This window comes from Lemur catta, chromosome 7, assembly GCF_020740605.2.
Source record: "Lemur catta isolate mLemCat1 chromosome 7, mLemCat1.pri, whole genome shotgun sequence".
Lineage (NCBI taxonomy): Eukaryota > Metazoa > Chordata > Mammalia > Primates > Lemuridae > Lemur > Lemur catta.
This window is the reverse complement of record NC_059134.1, coordinates 105,086,280-105,110,586: the sequence shown is the minus strand read 5'-3', so window position 1 is coordinate 105,110,586 and position 24,307 is coordinate 105,086,280. Positions and strand designations below refer to the sequence as shown.

General features: G+C 55.7%; 1 protein-coding gene across 3 annotated transcripts; it reads left to right on the top strand.

The window, feature by feature from the left end:
• The first annotated feature begins 1,559 nt into the window (after nucleotides 1-1,559).
• RHOD (ras homolog family member D) lies at nucleotides 1,560-21,022 on the top strand. Of its 3 annotated transcripts, XR_006736539.1 has the most exons (7): nucleotides 1,591-1,747; nucleotides 6,532-6,619; nucleotides 7,382-7,491; nucleotides 9,598-9,732; nucleotides 17,575-17,715; nucleotides 19,261-19,348; nucleotides 20,747-21,022. XR_006736539.1 is itself a non-coding variant. In XM_045558367.1 (5 exons), the coding sequence occupies exons 1-5, from the start codon at nucleotides 1,616-1,618 to the stop codon at nucleotides 10,436-10,438; spliced, it is 633 nt and encodes a 210-aa protein (XP_045414323.1). In that variant the 5' UTR covers nucleotides 1,560-1,615; the 3' UTR covers nucleotides 10,439-10,879. The 3 variants fall into 3 exon arrangements, 1 of the variants encoding a protein (XP_045414323.1); XR_006736540.1 differs by lacking the exon at nucleotides 19,261-19,348; XM_045558367.1 differs by lacking the exons at nucleotides 17,575-17,715; nucleotides 19,261-19,348; nucleotides 20,747-21,022 and adding an exon at nucleotides 10,271-10,879 and having other exon boundaries at nucleotides 1,560-1,747.
• Nucleotides 21,023-24,307: the final 3,285 nt, after the last annotated feature.

Here is a 24,307-nt window from a genome sequence, read left to right as displayed (position 1 = left end):
GCCTGAGGACAGCAGCAGTGGGGATGAAGAGGCTGACAGCTGATCAGAGGGGACAGGGCCCCTCCCTACCACTCCTTGGGGCAGGGAGCCCTGCTCGGTAGCTTCACACCCAGCCCTATGGCAGTTTCGGGGAGGAAGGGACACCTGAAAGGTGGAGCCGTGCTGGGGAGGCTCTCTCCGTCCAGGTGAGGCTCCATTCAGCCTGCGACCACAGCCCTGGGGGCGAGCCTGGGCTGGGAGCAAGGGCAGCTGGCCTCGGCCTCTCCCTGCAGTGGGCAGTGACTCCTGCCTGGGCTGCCTTTTTGGGCCACAGTGAGATTCAAAGGGGGTTGAAGGTGCTTTTTCACCTGCCTGGCTTTGAACTCCATGGAGGATGATATCATGACCAGCGTGGGGTGGGGGGCAGCAGGGACCCAAAGACCTCTGCCCCGGTTCCTTTAAGCTTCAATGGAAACACTCAATCCAAGATCTGGGGAGACCCCGTACCCATTTTTAAAGGATTTAAACCCTGGCCACTAAGAGGGGTGGGGAGGTCAGGTGACAATGAGATTCCAGTTCAATGCTGGATTTATTCCGGCATCTGAAATGCTCCACTATCCAGCACCAGCTCCCCAACCCAGCCTCGCCCTCCTGTGGGGGTGGAGGCAGCATTCCCTGGCTCTCGCCTCCATACTTTGCACGTGCTGTTCCCTCTTTTGGAATATCTTTTTCCCTCCCTCATCTGACACATCTCACGTCTTCCTCAAGACTCTGGCCCCTCTCTTGGAAGGGTTTCCTGACTCCCCCAACCTGGTGAAGAGCCCCTTTTGTCCCACCCCTACCCCCAAGGTAACTTCTGTCACACTGATATCCTGTCTGTCTCCCATTCTAGGCCGTGGGCTTCTCGAGGCAGGGACTCTGACTTGAACAGTTCAGGGTCACGAGGCCCTCGATACCAGGTGGCCCTATGACGGTTAAATAACACGAACCACTCACACATGGCACCGACCACATGCCCTGTTCTAAGCACTTTATAGATGGAAGGTTCCATCACTTTCTCTAGATCATGCCCCAGCCAGGGTGAGACAGGTGGTCGCTCACCTGCAGCAAAGCTCCCTCCCTGGTGCTGGTTGAGGGGGGCTGTGCCAATGACTGACCCATAAGGGCAGTCCAGGTCACCCCCTTCCCACCTGGCCTGAGACACCTGGAGGGAGGGCTGTGGTGTGCTGTCTTCAGAGCCCTGGAAATACACATTCATTCATTCATTCATTCATTCCGCAAAGGCAGCCGGGGACCCAGCCCCTGTCCCCACCAAGGGGGGAAAGCCAACATGGTGACACCCCCCACCCCGCCCCCGCTTCCTCCCAGGGGCAGCGGGCCACAGCCCCACCGCCACTGTCCCTGCGCAGACGTCACGCGGCCTCAGCGCCCGGACGGGGCTGGAGGGGAAGGGCCAGCCCGCCACGCCTCGCCTCGCCGCCCCAGTCCGGCTCGGGCCTCTCACCTGGGCCGCCCGGGCGCCCGCCCGCCCGGCCGCCGGCTCGCACTTCCTCCCGCCGCCCCGCCCCTTCCACATTCCTGCCCCGCCGGCCTGTCCCCGCGCCCGGCCCCGCGCCCGGCCCCGCGCCGCCGCGGGATGAAGGAGGCCCAGGCCGCGGGCGAGGAGGCGCCGCTGGGCGCGCGGTCCGCCAAGGTGGTCCTGGTGGGCGACGGCGGCTGCGGGAAGACGTCGCTGCTGATGGTCTTCGCCGATGGGGCCTTCCCCGAGGTGAGTGCCGGCGCCCCCGGCCTTGGGTAGGCGCCGGGGTCTGCCAAGGATGTGCGCCGCCCCGCCTCCCAGGGAGTCCCGGCGGGGTGTGGGGTCAAGGGCAGAGTTCTCCCTCTGCCATTGGGAGCGAAGGCCTCAGTGATGTCATCTGTAAAGCGGGGGGAATGGCATCTACCTGGGACGGGTGTCACAGAGACTGACTGGATTAGGCAACCTGGGTGCACAGCGGGTCCTAAGAGAGAACTTGGAGGCGCAGCTTAGCTGAAAGGGACTGAGAACTTGGCGCCAGACCCCCTGGGTTGAAATCATGGCTCTGCCACTTATAGCCGCGTGCCCTTGGCTAAGTCCCTTAACCTCTCTGTGCCTGTTGCGGTAACTGCATAGTAGGAATAATGATAGTGCCCACGTCACAGGGTCACTGTGAGCAGTTAATAGAGGTCAGGTGCTCAGCTCCGAGCCCACTCGCAGGAAGGACTCACGGATCATTGGCGACGTCCTTCTTAGGAAACATCTCTCTTCTCCAGCTCTTGCTGCTACAATGCACATGCCATGGGCTCTGCCTTGGAGGGTAAGAGCGCGCCAGGCCTAGCATCGGGTGGCTGGGTTGGCACCTCTACTCTCCTCTAACGGACCCTGTGCCTTTTAGTAACTTGCTTAGCTTCTCCGTTTGCTCTCAACAGCCTGGCGGGGTAGAGGGACGGTAGGCAGTGGTGAGGTGGAGTTCAGGCAGGACCGATAGACAGCTCCCATGCCGTCCCTGGCACGTCCCTGGCGCTCTGGGCATGGTGACCGTTCATCCTTCCCTGACATGACCACCGACTGTCCAGGCAGACTGGACAGGCACAGGCCAGGGGCAGGGCTGGACCCACCTGCTCTGCCAGCCCACAGCCCAGCTGCCATGGGGGTCCCAGAGTTGCTTCCAGTGTCTTTCCTTCTGCCTTTCCTACCCCAGCATCCTCCAGGCCCCTGGGGTTGTGCACGCGCTGGGGAGTCTGACGGGGGAGGCAGGAGAGGCCGGGCCTGGGAACAGTGCCGGGCCTTGTCTGTGTGCTTCCCACTGTGGCAGCATCGAGCCACTCTAAGTTGGGGGGACATGTTTCTGGGGCCCCAGATTCTGCCAATGGGAACTCAACAATTACAGCACCCTGGGGAGAGCCCACTGAGGGGCCACGCCACTGGGGACCCTGGGGAGGGTGTCTGACAGCCTGGGGCTTGGGGGGGAGGGTGCCTCACCACCACCTGAGACATCTTTGATGGTGACATACTTGATGGCAACACCCATCCCAATTTCAGAGAGGACATGATGTGGAAATGAGCTTCTTGCAGTTGATGAAATGTGTGTTTTGAAGGACATGCTGGGGCAGCCAGGTGAGAGGAGGGTATGCTTGTCTCCAGGGGATGGACTGGCCTTGTCTAGGCTCTTGCCCTTCTGGAGGCCCTGGCTTTCCTGGAACAAGAGAGACCTCATCTTTTTTTTTTTTTTTTTTTTTTTTTTGAGATAGGGTCTCACTCTGTCACCCAGGCTGGGGAGTGCAGTGGCCTCATCACAGCTCACTGCAACCTTGAACTCCTGGGCTCATGTCAGCCCCTGAATAGCTGGGACTACAGGCATGCACCACCATGCTGGGCTACTCTTCCCTTAAAGACCCACCGTGCCCAAGAGCTGGAAAGGCTTTATTTTGCAGATGGGAAAACTGAGGCCAGAGAGGCAGTCTTGCCTGGGGGCACATGGCTGGGGGTGGCAGTGCTGATCTAGAGCCCAGGTCTCCCTGCCTTGTACCAGGGCCCTTTCCACAGCCCCCAGGGCTCTGCCTGCTGGACTCAGCCTCCTCCTGCCCCTGCCCCTCCCCAAGACTCTTCCTCCAGGCAGCCCTTGAAGCCCAGGGAGCTAGCAGCTAGGAGGCTTGGGGTCCTGTCTCCCCGTCTTCCTGCCCACAGCAAAGGGCAGAGAGCAGGCTGAGGATCTAGAGGGCTCCAGCAACCCTTATCCAGCTGTGGCCCAACCTTGGGTTCAGGACAGGGGGGCAAGGTGGAGAGAGCTCCTAGGACAGAGAGGGACACCGGGGCTAGATGCCAGCCCCTGCCCATTTCTGGCTGGCATTTGAGCAATAACTATTCCTGCAGGGGCAAAGCCCAACAGCCCCCACACCAGGAGGTGGCAGGGAGCACCCAGCCCTGCCGGGTAGAACCAGCTGAGTCCTTCCTGTCTGCACTCGGACTCCCATGGGTGTCCTACCCGGGGTACCCTGAGCTGTGTCCCCGTCCTGTAATGATCCATTTTCTCTCTGTGAGCCCCGGGAGGGCAGACCCAAGGCTGAGTCATCTCTGTCCTGGTTCAGCACAGGCCCAGCCCTGACCTGCTGGCTGGGGAGAGCTTAACAGATAAGATTAGGGACTTACTTGTCCTATGGACAGAGGGTAACCCTGCCTGGAGGTCAAAGAACACAACAAAAGGTAGAGAGTCTCCAGGATGACATTCCAGAGGAGGGGGAGAGACTGTGGCAGTTCCAAGCCAGAGGGGCAACCCAGTCCCTTTCCTGCTCCCTCCTGGCACCAGGAACTGGAGTTGGTGACCTCAGGAGAAGCAGGTGGCTGGGGGCAGAGCCTGGTCCCTGGAGCCAGAAGGACCTGGCTCCATCACCAGCTAGCTGCCCAGTGTGTCACCTTAGGCAAGTCACTTCCCCTCTCTGAGCATGATCAGGAAAATGGGGATTGCACCAAGTTTCTAGGGTTGTGAGGATCAGAGATGGTGCCGGCAAAGGGCCTGCACAGAAGGTCCTTAGAGAATGGCGGGTGACGGTGTCATCACCATGAGCATCTGCAGAGCACTGACACATGGCAGGCCGCTCTGCAGCGAGGATCAGGAAGGGCCCTGCAGCTGGGGGTCCTGTGGGTGGCCCAGCTGGAAGCTCAGATGCAGATGTCTGTGCCCTCCACGAAGCAGGCCCCTACTCCAGGGCAAGGGCCAGAAGCTGGGGAGGGCCTAGGACGGCGGCACCACCTGGAGGGACAGAGGGGGGCTGGTGTGGACATTGCTCCTGGCAAGCAGCTTTCTAAGTGGGCATTTATGCTGGGACCTCACCTGCCAGTCCGTCCTCCCTCCCACATCGTGAGTTGACACTCTTTCCCTTTAACCAGTGAGAGGACTGGCCCAGGGTCACACAGCTGGTAAGCCCCAGAGCTGGGTCCTAAGCCAGGCACATCTGATCCCAAAGCTAGTGCTCCTAGCCACTACGTCACACTGTCTCCTGTCAGGCAAAGGCCTGAGGGAGGGGGCCCTGGGCAGGTAAGGGGGTACAGGGAGGTGGGTCGGGCCCTTGTCTGTTCCTTTTGGTTCCTCTTGGAGGGAATGACAAGGTGGCTGGAGTCCAGGGCAGGGGCAGCCCCTACCTCAAGGCCATCCTGACTTCTGTGTCTTCCCTAGCTGCCCACTCTGGGACCTACTTTCTTCCCACCCATCCCCTGCAGCTTCCCAGGTGTCCTGCAGGACAGCGCTAACCCACCGCCAAGGCGCTGCTGCTCCCAGCTGGCCAGCGCCTGACTCAGAGGGCCAGTGGGCAGGCACGAAGTCCTCCTGCGTCACGAGGTGGTGGGGGCCCCACCCAGCATGGGAAGGGAAGAAGACAGGGGCCCCCAGACTGTGGCCCCACCAGCCAGCCCTGAGCAAGCAGTCAGGGCCTAGGGACCCAAGAGCAGGTGGTCCAGCATGCCCATCAGTGCAAAGGGCTTGCGTTGTAGTGGAGTTTTGAAAACCTCACCTATTGCTTCCACCTGTCTTGCAAAAGCTCCCTCTTCATTCATGCATATTCATCTGTGTACAACGAAACCTGTCCTGTCTCCCATCCATCTAGCCTTTGCAGAGAGGGAGTGAGCTCAGGCTGGGCAGGGCCGGGGGACAGGGGGCTCTGCCCAAGTGACCCCTCCCGAGGCCAGACAGGGCAAAGAAGAGGCTAAAACATGGGTGCTCGGGGTGGGGGGACCAGGAAGGGCATCCCAACATTGAAGGGTCTGGTTTGGACTGTGAGACATTGAGAGGCAACGGAGGATCCCCAAAAGCTGCGATCTCCCCAGGGCAGGGACTGAGCCTTGTTTATTGCTTGTTCCTCAGTGTCCAGAACTGGGCCTGGAGAAGGTGCTAATGTTTGCTGAATGAATATAAGCATGAATGAACGAGCAAACGCAGGAATGAACAAACAGGTGTAGGCTAATGTCATCCCAGGAGGAGGAGAGGACAACATGAATGAAGGCTCAGAAATGGGAGTCCCCAGTGGCATGTGCCAGCTATTTGGGAGACTGAGGCAGGAGGATCACTTGAGCCCAGGACTTCGAATTTGCAGCGAGCTATGATCATGCCTGTGCATAGCCACTGCACTCCAGCCTGGGCAACATAGTAAGACCCCAACTCCAAAAAAAAAAAAAAAGAAAGAAGGAAATCAAAGTCCCCCACACCCATCCAGGGGGACAAAGGTAAAAGTAACAGCAGCTGGCATGTATAGAGTGCTTATGTTGTGCCAGGCCCTGTGCTAAGGGCTCCACGTGGAGTACCTCATCGAATCCTTATAGCAACACTCTGCCGTAAGGACTTTCAATATTCCCACTTTGCAGCTGAGGAAAACAAGGCCAGAAAGGTTCAGGAGCTTGCCGAAGTACACGGGCTCTCGGCCTCCCGCCAGGCAGGCCAGCTGGGAGCCTTCCCAGAAACAACTACGCTTGGTGGGGCCTGTGCTGTGGGGCCTGCTTCCTCAGAAGCTGCCTCACAGCCTCCCTGCCCGCTTCGTCCTCAGAGCTACACCCCCACAGTGTTTGAGCGCTACACCGCCAATCTGCAAATGAAGGGCAGGCCTGTGCACCTCCAAATCTGGGACACAGCAGGTGGGTGTGCAGGGCTGGGGAGGTGCAGGGTGGAGGGGCTTCTGTGGGCCCCAGATTCCTGGGACAGAGTCCTAGCCTCTTCCTTCTGAACCAGGGAGGCCAGCCAATCTCCAAGGGACAGGTGTTGGCCAGGATCGGGACCATCAAGACCCTGAGCCCTCCTTGCTTCTGACCGGAGTCTAAAGCCCATCCCAGGGCATCCCACTGTGTCCTGGAGATTGGGGGGGGGGTGTCCAGAGCTCCTCACTCTCAAGGGGTGGACTGTTCCTGACAGTCCCAAGCATTCCACGCCGGTTTTAGCTTCTATATGATCTTCCTGACCTTGGCCTCTGCCCTCCAGCCTCCTGACCTTGCCCACACAAGGGTTAGCTCAACGCTAAACCCAGGGAGTCCCCGCAGCCCTCTTACTTGGTACTCGCTAAGATGTCTTTGCCCGGTTCCCCCTGCCCCTTCCTCATCGCCCCCTAAGCCCAGGGCAAAGTGGCTTCTGAGTGAAGGGCCTCAGCCCCTCCAGGCTGCTCCAGGCCTGGCCTCTGCCCCGCCCCTCACCTCACTCTCCTCGGAACAGTGTCTCAGCAAGTGGTCTGGCACACCCCACAGGCAGGCGGCGGGGGGGGGGCGCATTTATGTGGAGTAGCCACCTAAGTGCCAAGTTTGTGTCGGACTCTGAGGCTCCAGATGCTCCCTGTCTGATGTGACATTGGGGAGGTGCCAGCAGCGGGCAGGAGGTCTGGAGGGAGTGACCACCCCCACTCTGCCCAGGGCAAGATGACTATGACCGCCTCCGGCCCCTGTTCTACCCTGATGCCAGTGTCCTGCTCCTCTGCTTCGATGTCACCAACGCACACAGCTTTGACAACGTCTTTAACCGGGTAGGTACGGGAGGGCGGGGAGGCACAGCCCCCATAGCCAGAGCACTCCACCCCACCCCCCACCTTTGACCCAGCTGACTGTCAGAGCTTGGCTGGCCCTAGATGACATCAAATCTAGAGCCTTTGGCATATATATGGGGAAACTGAGGCCCAGAGAGGAGCAGTGACTTGCCCAAGGTCACACAGGGATTTGGTGGCAGGGTCTGCCCTTTTGACTCCCAGTCCAGTGCTCCTGCCTGCCCTGCACTGCAGACTCAGACGCTGGGCCTCTTTCTACTGAGTCTACGTGAGAACGCTGGGTGACCCAGAGGCCCTGTGTCTCCCCAGGCTGTGCCTGTCCAGGTCACATGAGCCAGAAAGCCAGATTCCTGCAGCTCCCTGCGTGACTACCAGCTCTCAGGCGCTTCCCAGGATACTCCCCTGCCATGGCAGGGGTTCCCGAGGCTGCTCATAGACGTCAGGATGTGGTCCCTTGAGTTCCTCTGCTCCAGCTGCCTCTGGCCCTGGCATAGCCCCTCACCCACTGCTGCCAGGGCCTCCTTGCAAACGGCGCTCTCCAAGGTTCCTCAGGGCACAGCCAGTGGCATTAGCAGTAATAGCAGCAGTGATGGTTTCTTGAGAACTCACCCTGTACCAGGCACCGGTCTGGGTCCTCACATATATTCTCATTTACTCCCCTGACCGACTGTATGGAGTAGATACTATTATTATTCCCACCTGAGTCACCTGTCCAAAGATGCATGTCTGTTAAAGTGGTAACACTGGGACTTGAACCCAGACAGTCTGCCCTGTGCATTCATTCAGAACTACTGATTGAGGACATCTGTATGCCAGGTGCTGTTCTGGGCCTTGGGGACTGGGAGAAACAGTGGTGCCTAGGACCAGGCTGCTGGCGGTGGGGCTGGTGAGAAGGGGGTGGATTCTGAGTCAGTCTAGAAGGCAGAGCCGGCAGGATTTGCTGATGGCTTGGACGTGGGTTTGGGGGAGGAGTTTGACCAGAGCCACCAGCAGGTGCAGTTGCCATTTCCCTGGCTGAGAAGCGGGGAGACAGGAGGCTTGCTGGCCATCCCAGCGGGGGTGTCAGGCAGGCAGTTAGAAGCACGAGTCCACAGTCCCTCCGAGAGGGTGAGCCGGGCTGGAAAGCTCACATGTGGCTCTGGTGGGGTAAAACCATGGCCTGGGGGAGGCCACGTGGGGAGCGAGAGCGCTTAGAGGAGAGGAGAGAGCACTGCTGAGCCTCGGGGAGAGGAGGAAGGTGGCAGGACCCCAGTGAGAGGCAGGGGAGCCAGGAGAGTGGGTCCTGGGTGAGCTGCAGACCGGGTCACAGAGGAGGGAGTGATGCCAGGTGTCAGGCCCGTTGAAGGCTCAGGCAGGAGCACAGCCAGAAATTCACTGTTGGATTTAGGTGGGGTCACCAAGGAGACCCTTTTCAAGGGAAGGGTGGGGGGAGCGGGGTCTTCCCAGGACCCCACACAGGCTGCATTTTCTCCGGAGCTGGACAGTTTGATGCCTGAACAGGGGGCATGTGCCCGTGGAGGCAGGAAGCCCCTCTCTGGATTCCCAGCTCCTCAGCTGTCGTCCTGCCTAAAATAACCCGGCCCAGTGGCCTCACATTCCACAGAGCAGCCAGGGCCCTCCTTCCACCAGGCAAGCAGCTGAGGCAGACAGCTGGGGCTGCAACCATTTCATCAGCTGACTTTTTAAAGGATCACTTGTTTCCTTATATATTTTGCTGGGTCTAGGAGGTGGCCGTGAGAGGCCTCACCTTGCAGAGAAGCAGGATTCTAGAGGTGGTGGGAGCAGGGCTCTGGGCCCACCCCCAGGCTTAAATCCTGCCATTTCCAGTTGTGCGTCCCAGGCCAAGTTACATAGCCCTTCTGTGCCTCCATCACCGCATCTGTACAATGGGATCAATGATAGAACTTGCTGCCAGGGACTCAGGGGTCAATGAGTTCTTACATGTAAATTCTCAGATCAGAGTCTGGCACCGAGTCATTTCTCCCTAAACGGTTGCTGTGCTGCCCAGGCTGGGGAGCAGGAGCGTGGCCCGCAGAGAGGGACAGAGCTCGCAGTGGCTCACACACACACACCCTTGCCCCTCTGCAGTGGTACCCAGAGGTGAGTCGCTTCTGCAAGAAGGTGCCCATCATCGTCGTGGGCTGCAAGACTGACCTGCGCAAGGACAAGTCGCTGGTGAATAAGCTGCGGAAAAACGGATTGGAGCCCGTGACCTACCACAGGGTAGGAAACCCAGCTGGGGGCGGGGGGAAGGCTGGGAGAGGCCACCTGTGGATACCTCCCAGTAGCAGCAGGTGTCTGGCACACTCGGGATGTGGGTCAGGAACCGCCAGCACTTGGAAATGGTACCTAGAGTACTGTGGGAGGTTCTGCCTGTAGGAGGGAGGACAAGGGGGAACTCCACGTGTCACAGTGACTTCTGCCCAGTGCACCATGGACGGGGAACCTGAGGCCCAGAGAGGATGCCCAGCTATTCAGTCTTTGGGCCCTGCTCTGCTACGTGCCTGGGTTAGTCGGAAATTAAACAGCGGGTGCCTGGAGAGGCAAAGAGACGCAGCCTGGAACCGAGGCAGGAAACACAAGGGAGTGGATGAGAGCGCTTGGTCAAGCCCGGGTGCGGAAGCTGTGGGGGCCCCAGCAAACCTGTCTTCCACTCTCGTCCTGGAGACCCCCTAGGAAGCAAAGGGCTGCAGGGAGGCCAGACGTGAGGCCCACCCAGCACCCCCACCTCACGGCAGTCCCGGCCACCTCTCCCCGTCAGGGCCAGGAGATGGCGAGGTCCGTGGGTGCAGTGGCCTACCTCGAGTGCTCAGCCCGGCTGCATGACAACGTCCACGCCGTCTTCCAGGAGGCAGCTGAGGTGGCTCTTGGCAGCCGCAGTCGCAACTTCTGGCGGCGGATTACCCAGGGCTTTTGCGTGGTGACTTGACTGGCGTGGGGCCCTCCCCACCCTGGACCACCTAGCAGCACGGGAAGGAGCTGGGCACTGACCTTCTGCCGGCTGGTTGCGCTGTGCCCAGTCCCCAGCTGTGGCTGCCGAGCCGCACCTCAACAGACGGGCGCCACCAAGGCTAGGCCCAGGGGCCCGGGAACCCTGGACTGAGGAAGGGGGTTCCCAGGCCCACCAGCCCTGTGGAAAGCTGGTCCTGCAGTCCCCTGGAATCACTCACAGACCCCCAGTGCCCAGTCCTGGACTGACATCCCGGAGTGGCCCGTGCAGCCTCGCGCCACCTTGTGGCTGTTCCCAAGGCTGCACCTGCAGGACCTGGAGATCTTAGGACTCTCCTGCCAGAACCCCACACCCTGCTCCTTCCCCCTTCCCTCTACCCTTCCCAGTGGTAACTGTAACAACTACAATGACATCACTTTTCATTTGTGTCATGCCTCTTACTTCAAAGCAACTTTATACACATGCTCTGAGGTGGGTAAGAGCCCACCCCATGTAGGTACTAGGGTGAGACTGCTTGGATCCAAACCCAGCTTTATAGTTTCCAGGACCTTGAGCAAGTTCTTCTGGGTCTCAGCGTCCTGACCTGTGAAATGGGAACAATCTCAGACTACGTTATGGAGCTTTGGGATGAGTAAGAGGGTCGTGAGGACCAGCACATGCAAAGAGCTTGGCAGGCGCCTAGCATGCAGTAAGAGGTTGCAAAAGGTTCAGCCAGGTGCAGTGGCACGTGCCTGTGGTCCCAGGTACTCGTGAGGCTGAGGAGGGGCCTCACTTGAGGCCTGGAGTTTGAGTCCAGCCTGGGCAACATAGTGAGACCTCATCTTTGAAAAAAAAGGTTCACAGTTTTACTTTTATTTATTTATCTATAGTATTAGGCTTCTCCAGAGAAACAGAACCGTAGGATGTATATATGGGTATCTACATATATATGGAGAGGGATTTATTTTAAGGAATTGGCTCATGATTCTAGGGGCTGGCAAGTCTGAAACCTGTAGGACAGGCTGGAAATTCAGATGAGTTGGTGTTGCTGTCTTGAGTCTGAATTCTGGAGGGCAGTGGGCTGGAAACTCAGGGTCTCTGTGTTGCTGATGTGAGCAGAGTTCCTTCTTCAGGAAACTTCAGTCTTTTCTCTTTAGACCTTCAACTGATTGGGTGAGGCCCACCCACTCTGTGGAAGGTCCTCTGTTCCACTCAAAGTCTACTGATTTAAATGTTAATCACTTCTAACACAATGCCTTCACAGCAACACGCAGACTAGTGTTTGACCAAATAACAGGGCGCTGTAGCCTACTCAAGTTGACACATAAATTTAACCATCACATCTATTTATATCTCTATCTAATCATCTCATGCTTAATACTCATAATACTGCTGAGAGATAAGAGGCAACAAGGCAGAACTTCTCCCACCATTTATCAGATAAGAAGAAGCCAATCACCGCACCCACCTTCTTGCTAACACTCTCAGCCTTCTCCGCTGTGCCCTCCTGTCTCACCCACGGGGCAAAACTCTCAAGCCTCCGTGATGAGCTCATCATCTCTGCGCCACGCACCCCCAGGCTCTCTCCCCTGCTAACCGCCCAGCCACCCCTTCGTGCTGGGGTACGGGCCCCTCCTCTGTGTTTATCCCAGGATGTTACAGACCTGGCTTCCCGATTAGGCTTTGAGGGCACAAACTGTGGGTCCCCTGTGTGACATTCCTAGCTCTTGTCATAGTGTTGAGCACATCGGAGAGCTCCTTAAACACCAGGCTGTTTATTTTAATTAATTAATTTATTTATTTTTTAGACAGAGTCTCACTCTGTTGCCCAGGCTGCAGTGCTGTGGTGTCAGCCTAGCTCACAACAACCTCAAACTCCTGGGCTTAAACAATCCTCCTGCCTCAGCCTCCCAAGTAGCTGGGACTACAGGCATGTGCCACCATGCCCGGCTAATTTTTTCTATATATTTTTAGTTGTCCAGGTAATTTCTATTTTTCAGTAGAGACGGGGTCCCCCTTGCTCAGGCTGGTCTCAAACTCCTGACCTCGAGCAATCCTCCCGCCTCAGCCTCCCAGAATGCTAGGATTATAGGCGTGAGCCACCGCGCCCGGCCCAGGCTGTTGAAGGATAGATGATGGAGTCCCTGATCATCTCAGGGAAGGAAGCTGAGCCAGCATCTGGGTCTCCTGACACCCCGTCAACATCTCGCTCTCATGAATAGAACACACTGTCCAGCCCAGCTCTACTCCGTACAATTCATTCCACATTCCTGTACCTCTCCTCTGTGCCTAGTGCCATGCTGGGCAGTGGGTTTTGTCACTTCATCCTCACAGCAGCCCTGTAGGATTGGCATGATTGAGATATTGAGGCCCAAAGAGGGAAACTCCCATAAAATCACACAACTATGGGAAATGGCAGACTGAAATTTGTGCCCAGATCTGCCAGTGACTCTGGAGACAGAACACTGTGAAACGCCAACAGGGCAAGCCACATCCTCACCTAGGAGCTGGGAACAAAAAAATGAAGGAGACAAGGACCTGACTTCAAGGCAGCTGAAGTCTCGCACGAGAAGACAGGTCTGTGAGAAGTCGGTGTAAAAATCATGATAGTAAAATAGTTATCAAGGGCTCCAGAAACACGGTTTGGGAAATTCGAGAAGAGAGCTGTCTGAGCTGGGCATAGCTCCCCGGGCTTGAGGAGAGCAGGGAAGGTATTCTGGGCATGGGGTATGCTTAGGGGAAGAATAATCAGGCTAGAAATGGGTGGTTGGGTTGTTTCCTATCCCTGAGCAGATTGTGCTAAAAACCCAAAGTGCAGCCTGTCATCTAGGTAGGGTTTCCCATATAGGTCCATAATACCATTTCACCTGCCGCAGCTCAGCCCGGAACCTGTGCCGTGAACCCCACCTGGCTGACGTGGTCCTTCACCTGGAGCTGTTTCTAATGAAACCGCCGTGATGGGCGTCAATGGCTCGTTCTCCTTGAGTGTTACGTGTATCGGCCCAAAAGAAATGGTCCAGTTCAGGTTCAGGGAATAATTTGATGTTCCAGGTTTGCTCTGACTCAGCAATGTTAGAAAACCAGGGGCCAAGGTTATTATTCTCCTCCCTCTCGGCCAACAATCCCCCCTTCAATTCCTCACAACCCCGTCTGCCAGGGCGGGCGGGGCCAGACGAGTGGGAGCTGGGGAGGCACAGCCCAGGGGCCGGCCGGGGCCAAGAGCCACAAACCGCAGTCTTCATTTCCCCACACCGCCTCCGCCCGGCCTTGGGGTTGTCTGCCGGGAAGGCAGAGGGCAGGGGTGGGGACCCCAAGTCATCTCCTCCAGGACAGGCCACTCCCTGGCATCCTCAGGCAGGGCGGAGGGTGGGGCGCAACTGGGTGAGTCACAAAGCTTCCCTCTCCCCTCTGCCTGGGCCCCCGCATCTGGGTGCAGGGAGGAGGTGGTGGCTAGCAGATCACCCCACTTCAGGCCACTCTCTCTGGCCTCCTCTTCCTCCTGGTGGGGGGTCATTCCTTTGGAGGATGCGCACTCATGGCCCCCAGGAAGTCACCCCGAAGCAGCTGGCTAGGGAGCCAACAAAGCTTTTGACCAGGCTGCTGGGCAGTGAGATCCCACGCAGGGAGGAATAGCTGCTGCCCGCCCTGCATGGGAGAGCCCCATCTCTGTGCTAATGCTTCGCATCAGTAGGTCAGATTGTGAAGAGAAGGGGATTTTCTTGGGTTCAAATCCTAGCTCTGCAACTTGCCAGTTGTGTGACCTTGAACAAGACACTAGGGCTTTCCTACCTGTCGGTTTCCTTATCTATATCTCTTTTGTGTCTGTCTCCTGATCTGTAAAATGTGAGTAAGGTAGTTCTGACTCCTAGAGTGTTTGGGAGGATTAGAATGAATGCAAATAGTGCTTATTCACTCACTCCACTCCTTCGGTCTCAACTCCTAACTAGAGTTATTAACTACGAAATGAGGGTAACTGTTTACTGTGCAGGGTTGTTGCAGGGCCTGCAAAGCAGGAACAAGCATGTAAGCGTTTGATGCTGGTCCCTTCTTCCCGATCTGGGTCACCAAGCCTGGGAGGAGATGAGAGGGGAGCCTCGGGCGGGAGAGGGAAGAGCCAGAAGCAGCCGGCTCTTTGCAGCCCGAATGCTAGGATGAGGATGGGGCTGGAATTTCCTCGAGGGCTCGGTTTGCAGGGGAGACACCAGGCTGGGCAGTGCAGAGCCCAGGGCTGACAGCGCATTTGATTAGGAAATATGTAGTTTTGGCTCCTACCACGTGCAGGCCCTGCTCTAGGCACTGACATCCTTTAGCACCAAGTGGGGCGGGCATGGGAGTGCAGAGAGTCCTGCCATTGAAATAAACAGGAGGGGTTCACTAAAGCTGGTTGCCGTGGGACCCCTGCTCCTGTCTGCCCCCAGGAAGATTATCACCCAGTCATGTCTGGACAGGCAACGTAGGTGACATTCTGCCCTTCCTGCCTTATTCAGGACCCATAGTTCTCTCACTTTACAGATGAGGAAACTGAGGTTCAGAGAGATAAAGAGCAGTAAGTGGCAGAGCTGGGCACACAGGACGAGGACTCCAGCCTCAGCTCCTGGCCTCCCCTGGGCACCGGCCAGGCAGCTGGACCTCCACCAGCAGAGGGCAGCAGGGCCCAAGGAGCGAGACTTTCCCAGCTGGGGGAGGCCAGCGCGGCGGGGGACCTGCCCCATCGCTCAGGGCACCACTCCCTCCAGCCACCACCCACTGCGCCCGCCCACCCCACCAACCTTGTAATGAAATACTGGGGTTCAGTGTGGCCTAGTACCTTGACCCTCAGCCAGTCTGGTCACACCCAGAAGAGAATCATGCCGTCCGAGTCTGCCGTGGTTCTAAGGTCAGAGACTGGGGTTGGAATCCTGGCTCCGCACTTACCAACTCCTGGGATTACAGTCAAGTGCTCAGGCAGGCTGGACTGAGATAAAAGAAGACGTCAGGCCCAAGGTGAAGCACTTGCCACAGCACACCTGAGTACCACATAGGCCAGGCTAGCTTGATTTTGTCTTTGCTACCTTATGAGGGGCACACTGGGACAGAGGGCCACCGCTCCTGCTCTCTCCAGAATTTGCAGCACGGTTCAGGGAGATGATCAAAGTACTTATGATTCGCTGGGCGTGGTGGCGTGTGCCTGTAGCCCCAGCTACTCGGCAGGCTGAGGCAGGAGGATCGCTTGAGCCCAGGAGTTTGAGGTTGCTGTTAGCTAGGATGACCCCACGGCACTCTACCTGGGGCAACTGAGTGAGACTCTGTCTCAAAAAAAAAAAGTACTTAAGAGTGACCAGGGCCGGGCGCGGTGGCTCACACCTGTAATCCTAGCACTCTGGAAGGCCGAGGCGGGAGGATCGTTTGAGCTCAGGAGTTCAAGACCAGCCTGAGGAAGAGCAAGACCCTGTCTCTACTATAAATAGAAAGAAATTAGCCGAACAATTAAAAATAGAAAAAATTAGCTGGGTATGGTGGTGCCATGCCTGTCGTCCCAGCTACCCGGGAGGCCGAGCAGGAGGATTGCTTGAGCCCAGGAGTTGGAGGTTGCTGTGAGCTAGGCTGACGCCATGCCACTCTAGCCCAGGCAACAGAGTGAGACTCTGTCTCAAAAAAAAACAAAAAAAAAGAGTGACCAGGACAATCCTAGGGGCTGGCAGGAGTAGGGGAGAAGCTGCAGGACCTCCCTGGCAGAGAACAAACCCCACAGAGCCCCAGCCCCGTGTGGGGCGCTGGCAAAGTTCAGCTGAGCTGTGAACACTCTGCTCCCCCTACTCCCTCCAGCTGTGGCAAAGGGCTGCTGCCTCCACAGAGCCAAGAGGTGACAGCTCTAGGGACTTCTATCTGGCCCAGCCCGGCCACTTCAGACTCCCCCACCAACTCTTTTCACCTCCCTACCCCCACTCCTTCCCCATAATCAAAAAACAAATGTCCTGATAAGGAGTTCTTTGCACTATTATTGCTGGTCATGTCCCCTTGGTCCATCTCCCTGCAAGTCCCACTCTCCTGACCTACGTCCCCACCCCCACCTCCAGGCCCACAACTCCGGAGGTCGAAGCAGGTAATGCCCCAGGACCACCCTGCCCACGTCTCAGGAGGTCACAGCAGAATCCTGGAGCCATTGCCCCAGAGTCCGCCTCTCAACGCATACTCATGGGCTTCTCTTTGCCCATCTCATTTTCTCCTCTCCTTCCCTGGCTCCTGCTTCCCAGATCTCCTCCCAAATGGGCTCAGTATCCCCCCTTATCCATGATTTCAGTTACCCACAGTCAACCCAAGTCCAAAAATGTTAAATGGAAAATTCCAGACACAGTTTGTAGGTTTTCAATTCTACACCATTCTGAGTAGCATGATGAAATCTCTCGCCATCCGGCTCTGTCCTGCCTGAACGAGGAGAATCATCCCTTTGTCCAGTGTCTCTGCGCGGTAGACGCTACTCGTCCTCAGAGACTCAGTAGCCGGCTTGGTGATCAGATGGGCTGTGGCGATATCACAGAGCTTGTAGTCAATGGTAACCCCTATTTTATTCAAAAATGGCCCCAAAACACAAGAGTAATGACGCTGGCAATTTGTGCCATAAAGTGCTTCCCTTAAATGGAAAGGTGAAAGTTCTCAGCTTATGAGAAAGGAGGGGTGTGGTGGCTCATTCAGCGCTTTGGGAGGCTGAGGCGGGAGGATCCCTTGAGATCAGGGGCGACAGTGAGACACCTGCCCCCATAAAAAATAATTAGCCACTTTGCGGTGAGAGCCGGTAGTCCCAGCTCCTTGGGAGGCTGAGGCAGGAGGATCACTTGAGCCCAGGAGTTAGAGGCTGCAGTGAGGTAGGCTGACGCCATTGCACTCCAGCCTGGGTGACAGAACGAGACCCTGTGTCAAATAAATACATGAATGAAAAAGGAAAAAATAAGAAGATAGAGAAGGAAGGGAGGGAGGTAAAAAGGGAGAAAAAGAGGAGTAAATGAACAATTTTAAAAATAATTTGATTTTTATATTAAAAGTTAATCAAAACACATAATTTACCTCTGTGCTCATCCTCCCAAAAACCCATAACCCCCAACTGTGAGAAAAACTTCAGACAAATCCAACTGAGGGACATTTTACAAACTGTCTGACAGGTTCTTCTCAAAACTGTCGAGGTTGTCAAAATCAAGGGAAGTCGGAGACACTGCTACAGCCCAGAGGAGCCTGAGGGGACACGGTGACTAAATACTATCGGTGTGTCCTGGATGGGATCCGTGGACAGAAAAGGACATTAGGTAAAAACTAAGGAAATCAGAATACAGTATATTCTTTAATTAACACTAATGTGTCGATATCGGTTCCTTACTTGTCACGAATGTGACCCTTTAATATGAGCTATTTACAACAGGGGAAACTAGGCTCAGATGTATATGGAAACTCCTCACAATTTTTTTGTAAATCTAAAACTGTTCTAAAGTTAAGAAGTTTTTTTTTAAGAGATGGGGCTCTCACTCTGTCGCCCAGGCTGGAGTGCAGTGACACAGTCAGCTCACTGCAGCCTCCAACTCCTGGGCTCAGGGGATCTTCCTGCCTCGGCCTCCCAAAGTGCTGGGATTACAGGCATGAGACACTGCTCCCAGCCAAAAGGTTATTTTTAAAAGATTAATCTAAGTAGTCACTAGAAATCTTCATAGTAGTAGTCAAGTGAAATCTTCAGAGTTGGTTGGACTTCCTAGGACTTTGTTTAGCCCCATTTTTATGTTGTTTGTCTATGCGGGGATAGATCCCCTAATCTTTCCACCTTGAGAACTTCTAAAGGCCCTAATCTGTCAGAGTCTGAGCTGCGCCCTTGAGCACCTATTCCAGACTATCGCACCACCATGGCTGGGTGGGCCACCTGCGAGGCTAGATGCCCTACCTCATCCAGCCACTAGCAGGTCCCACAGCCTCCACGGCAACCGCTCTCTGCCTCTCTCAGGGCACTGCGGTGTTCAATAAACGCACGTGCCCTGATCTGCCCCAACTTCAGGCAAGACAGCCGGGATGGGTACAATTCAACCTGCTTGTGGAAGTGTAGCGGACGCCAGCAGCAGCCCATGTGAACCAGGGAGACCTCCGGAGGTTTAAACAAACAAATGCTGGCAGCTGACAATAGAAACGTAAACAGCACCTGATGGATTTGCTCACTCATTTTCCCTCCTGGTGCCTGTTCCCCCAAATTCCCTTGCCTATCCCTCCGGATCTCTGGGCTGTGGGTAGAGCAGCTCCTAGGGGCCTCGCCAAGCTCAGTGTCTCTTCTTCCCACCTCCAAATGGCTTTGTCAGCAGGAGAGATTACTGCAGGTATTAAAAGCCTGCCAGGGCGGGGCAGAGATGTCAGAGCCCATGTAGTGGACGCCCCGGGCAGCTGCAGGGCCACATGGCTCAGCTGTCCACCAGTCATTGGGGCCCTGACCCCCCACTCACCTGGCACCTGCCCCTCCCCATGGCTCTGGCCAAAATTCTCTGTCCAGCTCACAAAGCAATGCTCTACGGTCACCTGTGCATGTGGCTGGGCTCTGGGATGCCAGGGTCATGTGGGAGGTCAGGGAAGGACTTCGGGCTGAGCCAGGCTGGGGGACGCTGGAGCATTTTCGTAGCTGGGCTGAGGGTGGAGCAGAGTGAGACTGGAGCGGATGGGCTGGACAGACCCACAGACCCATCTAGATGGGGAATGCTTGAGCACATGCTCAGGGCCCAGATCAGTCAGGGTCCAGGACCAAGACCTCTCACCTCAGAAACAAGGGACGAGTGTGCCCCTCACCCTGCCACTTGAACTGGGGCAGAAACTGTCCTCTGTAGGGAGAGGGAAGTGCCCACACTACAAGAGGATGCTGCAGGTCCGGGGAGAATGGTGACAGTCCTCTCTCATGAGCAACGAGGAAGATCGGTGAGTCTGGTACAGGAGGTGCAGCCTTCCTGCAGCAGGGCCACCCTCTGCCACCTGTCCCTTGGCTGCAACCCCTGCAAACCCTGGCCCATCCGGGTGTGATCTCTGAGGAGGTTAAAGAAAAAGTAACTTATTCCTGGCTGGGGCTGTCTCTAGGAAGCGACCAGAACAAACTTGTCCCCTGCCCACCTCAGAACAAAGCTTGAATCCTGCAGCCCAAAGTTATCCTAGAACAGCTCCCGGGGAAAAGGGGTGCTCTTCATCTCGCACAGCTCCTCAGCACCCAAAGAGCCAAAGCATCACCCCAGACACAGCTAAAGCCGGGAGGGCTCAGGACTGAGAGAAAAGACCACGACTGTCTCACTCTGCAAACCTAGTGCTCATGACACCTGACACATGGTAACTTCCGCCTTGGGCTCCTCAGCCATCTCACGTGGACACGTCTCATGCCCCAGCCAGCGGCACTTCTGTCCCCCTCCTCTGCCCAGGGAGACTTCTTCCTCCCCAGTGCCCAGTGCTCTACCCATGCCAGCTGTTCCAAGTCCACCTTCCCATGGGAGACCCTCTGCAGCCATCGGAACCCCAACTCCTTTAGCAGATGTCACTTGTCATGTGTGTTAATAGAGCAGGAAAACAACCTCACCTACATTTTTAAATAACCCTTCTGGGGAGGTGGAGAGCCCAGGCCTGGGAACCATGCTACTCGCATTCAAGCATGCTAGAGCCGTAGTAACCTCTTAGTGTTTTTCCCTCAGTCCCTGAAGCTCGAGGATAATCACGTCTTCTTCACAGGGAGTCAAGGATTCAGTGCAACAGGGTGGGATCTTAAAAAAAGTCATTAGTTTAGGCCAGCACAGTGGTTCACGCCTGTAATCCTAGCACTCTGGGAGGCCGAGGCAGGAGGATCCCTTGAGCCCAGGAGTCTGAGGCTGCTGTGAGCTATGAATGCACCATGGCACTCTAGCCTGGGTGAGTCGCTGGTTTAAAGGGCACCTCTGGCTGTGGCTAGGAACCAGGTTGGCAGGGTGCAGGGAGGTGGGGAGGCACTACCCGCTGGCCTTCCTATCACGTGCCTCCTTCCTTCTTGACTGTCTCTTAGATGCCTCAGGCTGCCTCCCGTCAGTCTGGCTCCTCCTGAGTGGGACAGTGGCACAGGAGGTTTTCTTTCCAGCTGCCTTGCCACATCTGCAAGTTCAAACTCAAAACTCAAGATCCCTAGAAAGCCTTAGTGAAGGATGTCTCTAAGTCTGACTTTCCCTCTGGACTGACCATTCCTTCCCAGTGCCTGCCATGCCCTGTCCAGTTCTCTCAGAGACCCTGTAGAACTCTCCACTGCATTCTGTAGCCCTGGACGTGGTCCTCTGCCATGGGCCCTTGCAGTCCCTATCTGTGTCTCAGGCCATTGACTCTGCACACATGGAGGACAGTGAATGTGACAGGGAGCCGACAGGCTCTGGAAGCAGTCTGCAATCAATGCCAGATGGCAGCTGGCGGATGAAGGAAGACTTCGAGGCCTATTCTACACTGTCTCCCAAGGCGTCCAGCCAGATTGGGCTCCAGTGACCTGCTGCGGTAGTTTGCATGACCACGTACCCATTGTGGGCTCTCTTTCCTTCCTTGTCTTACTTTCCCAGTCCCCTGGGACCATTTCCCAAATAAACTACTTGCACTTGACTCCTTGTCTGGGATTTGTTTCTGGGTGAATTCAAACTAAGACACACTCACTTGCCTACTTAAGACCAGGGTCTACTGTATTTGTCTTTCTGCCCCCAGTACCTGGCGTACAATGTCTGGCACATGTGTAGATGGATGAACAAACCTGCAGTGGTTCTGTAATATTCTACAAGGTGCACATCTGCATAGGAATCTGACAGCATTCTCACACTTTAATTAATAGGAATGAACTCTTTGATTTAGGTAGAGATCTTGGTTGCAAGCAATAGAAACTGACTCCAACTAACCAAAGAAGAGAAGAATTTAAAAGAAGCATGTGCCTGCATATGTATATGTGTGGGGGGTGGTGGAGGTGGCTCCCAGAATTGATTGGGGACTGGAGGACCAGGTTTGGGAGAGCCAGGAAGCCAGGGAGCTCTGTGGCCCCACTGCCAGTGGCTTAGTGAGAAAAGGCTGCCTGCCAGTAGGAATGACCTCCATCTTCCCCACTTCCTAATGTCATCTGCTTGGCCTTGGGAGCCTGAAAGAGAAGGTGTGCTGGGCCACACCTAAGCCACACCAGGAGCGCTAGGTGAGCAGAGGATAAGCTGGCCCTTTCAGCTTCCATAGAGGGAAGGTGGCTCTACTCCCTTTCCGGCCTCTCCAAGGGAGACCAGGAATCAGCAGGAACAACCCAGTTGAATGGGGTTGGATGGGGACCACCAAGAAATGCAAATATTTATCAGCCTTTCCTTATTCCTTTTCTTCCAATCATGGGGTAAAGCTTACACTGTTTGGGTTACCACCACCTTCCTCGCTCCACACCCTCTGCTAAACACTGTTCTTTCTCTGACCCACTTGGACTCCTCACTCTTCCATCACTGGTCACTGTGTCACTCTAGTCTCTGCCCATCTGCACCTCCTCCCTGCAGGCATCTGGCTTCCAGCAACTGCTGCCAGGTGCCCAGCGCTGGTGCTAAGCTGCCTTGAGCATACCACCCTTTCTAGAGCTTTCGTGGCTGTCAGTGACCAACTTATTCCCATCCTGGGCTCTAAACTTGCCACCAGCTCTTTCTCCCCAGGCGTTCCTCTTCCTTCCTCTTCTTCCTCCAACTCCACGCCTACTGGCTGGAACTTCCTAGCTGTGACTCAGTGTCCCCTCCCTCCCATAATTTTGCCCCCATTTGAGTCTTTGCTCAGATGCAAATACTTTATGTGCCTGCAATGTTATAATAGTTACTTTTACAAATTCCACCTCCTTCCTGTCCCTGCTGCTCCCTGCCACTGGCTACTACACGGTGACCACTCTCAGGTTTCCTTTCACAAGCATTTAGGGAGAGAGGAAATGACCCTTTTCAAGGCCTGATTCAAAATGTGGTGGCGGAAAGCAGCACACAGCAAGGCCCAGTCTGCAGGAAGCTTACCCCTCTGGACAGGGAACCAGACATACTCACTGGAGACCTTGAAACACAAGCAAGCGCGCAGTAAATGCCACACTGGGTGGGTGGGTCTGCAGGGCTGTGGGACTTCACAGGGGCAGCAGACAAGGCCTGCCGTTTGGAGGCAGAGGCGGCAATGGGGAGGAGAGAGCACGGCCTGAGCCAGCTCGAAGGGGAGGAGGGGGCAGGAGCCCCCATTCCTTGCCAGCGATTCCAGGGCATCAACAGCAAAGTTGCCGGCTGGGTCGTGGGGGCAGGTCAGGGCCAGTAGCCATGGGAGTCGAACCCACAGAGAAGATAATTGAAGTTGTGAGAATAGACAAGGACCTCAAGGGAAGGAAGAGCTGAGGGCCGAAGACTAGGCTTTGCAGAAAGCCCAAGGGCAGTCCTGGGAGAAAGGGCAGAGGCTGAGCCTGTTTATCTGTCATTGTGGGTCATCGAGGCCTGTTTTGGACTCTAAGCCCTCCTTCCTGTGCAAGGCACCTGTGGACAGTGCCTGGACCTGCCTGGGTCTCACTCACCTTCAGGCTGCTCCCCAAATCTACCCCCTTCTCCCTCTACTTCAGTGGGGTGCAATACTATGCACAGAAAGTAGTCAGTTAAGAAGAGTAGTAAGATGCGGCTTCCATCAGAGAGAAAGGGGTTGCCACTCCACTCCTGTATGTCTTGTGCTGCTATAACAAAATACCCGAGACTGGATAATTTATGAAAAACAGAAATTGTGCAGACATGGTGGCTCACGCCTGTAATCTCAGCACTTTGGGAGGCTGAGGCGGGAAGATTGTTCGAGCTCAGCAGTTCAAGACCAGCTTGAGGCCGGGCACAGTGGCTCACGCCTATAATCCTAGCATTCTGGGAGGCTGAGGCGGGAGGATCGCTCAAGGTCAGGAGTTCGAGACCAGCCTGAGCAAGAGCGAGACCCCATCTCTACTAAAAAATAGAAAGAAATGATCTGGAGAGCTAAAAATATATAGAAAAAATTAGCCGGGCATAGTGGCACATGCCTGTAGTCCCAGCTACTCGGGAGGCTGAGGCAGAAGGATTGCTTGAGCCCAGGAGTTTGAGGTTGTTGTGAGCTAGGCTGATGCCACGGCACTCTAGCCCGGGCAACAGAGCAAGACTCTGCCTCAGAAAAAAAAAAAAAGGCCAGCCCGAGCAACATAGTGAGGCCCTCTCTGTATGACAAATAGAGAAATTGGCTGGGCGTGGTGGTGTGTGCCCTAGTCCCAGCTACTCGGGAGGCTGAGGCAGGAGGATCGCTTGAGCCCAGGAGCTTGAGGCTGCAGTGAGCTATGATCGTGCCACTGCACTCCAGCCTGGGCAACAAAGCAACACCTTGTCTCAAAAAAATAAAAAAAACCCAAAAACAAAACAAAACAAACAAAAAATACCAAACAAACAAAAAACAAAACAAAACCCCCCAAATCAGAAATTGACTTTCTCACAATTCAGGAGGCCAGGAAGTCCAAGATCAAGGCGCTGGCATGCAGTGAGGGCCTTCTGCTGTGTCCTTGCATGGCAGAAGAGAGCAAACGCACTCCTCTTCTACAGCGACGTTAATCTGTTCATGAGGGCTCCGCCATTGGCTCCGCCTCCTCTGTTGTCCTGGAGATTAAATTTCTAATACATGAATTTTGGGGGACACATTCAGACCTTAGCAATTCCCAAGAATATTCCAGGGGTTTTCAAGTGCAAACTCCCTTAACCTCCTGTGCCCACATCCTCAAAATGATCTCCTTGCATGTGGCCCTGGTAACCTCTCCTTGGCTCAGAGGAAGACGTGAACTCTCTCAGCCAAAGCTAATCATCTCAGGGCCAGTCCCCACCCCTGCTCTAGCCCCACCCCTTATTCCACTTATTTTGGTTT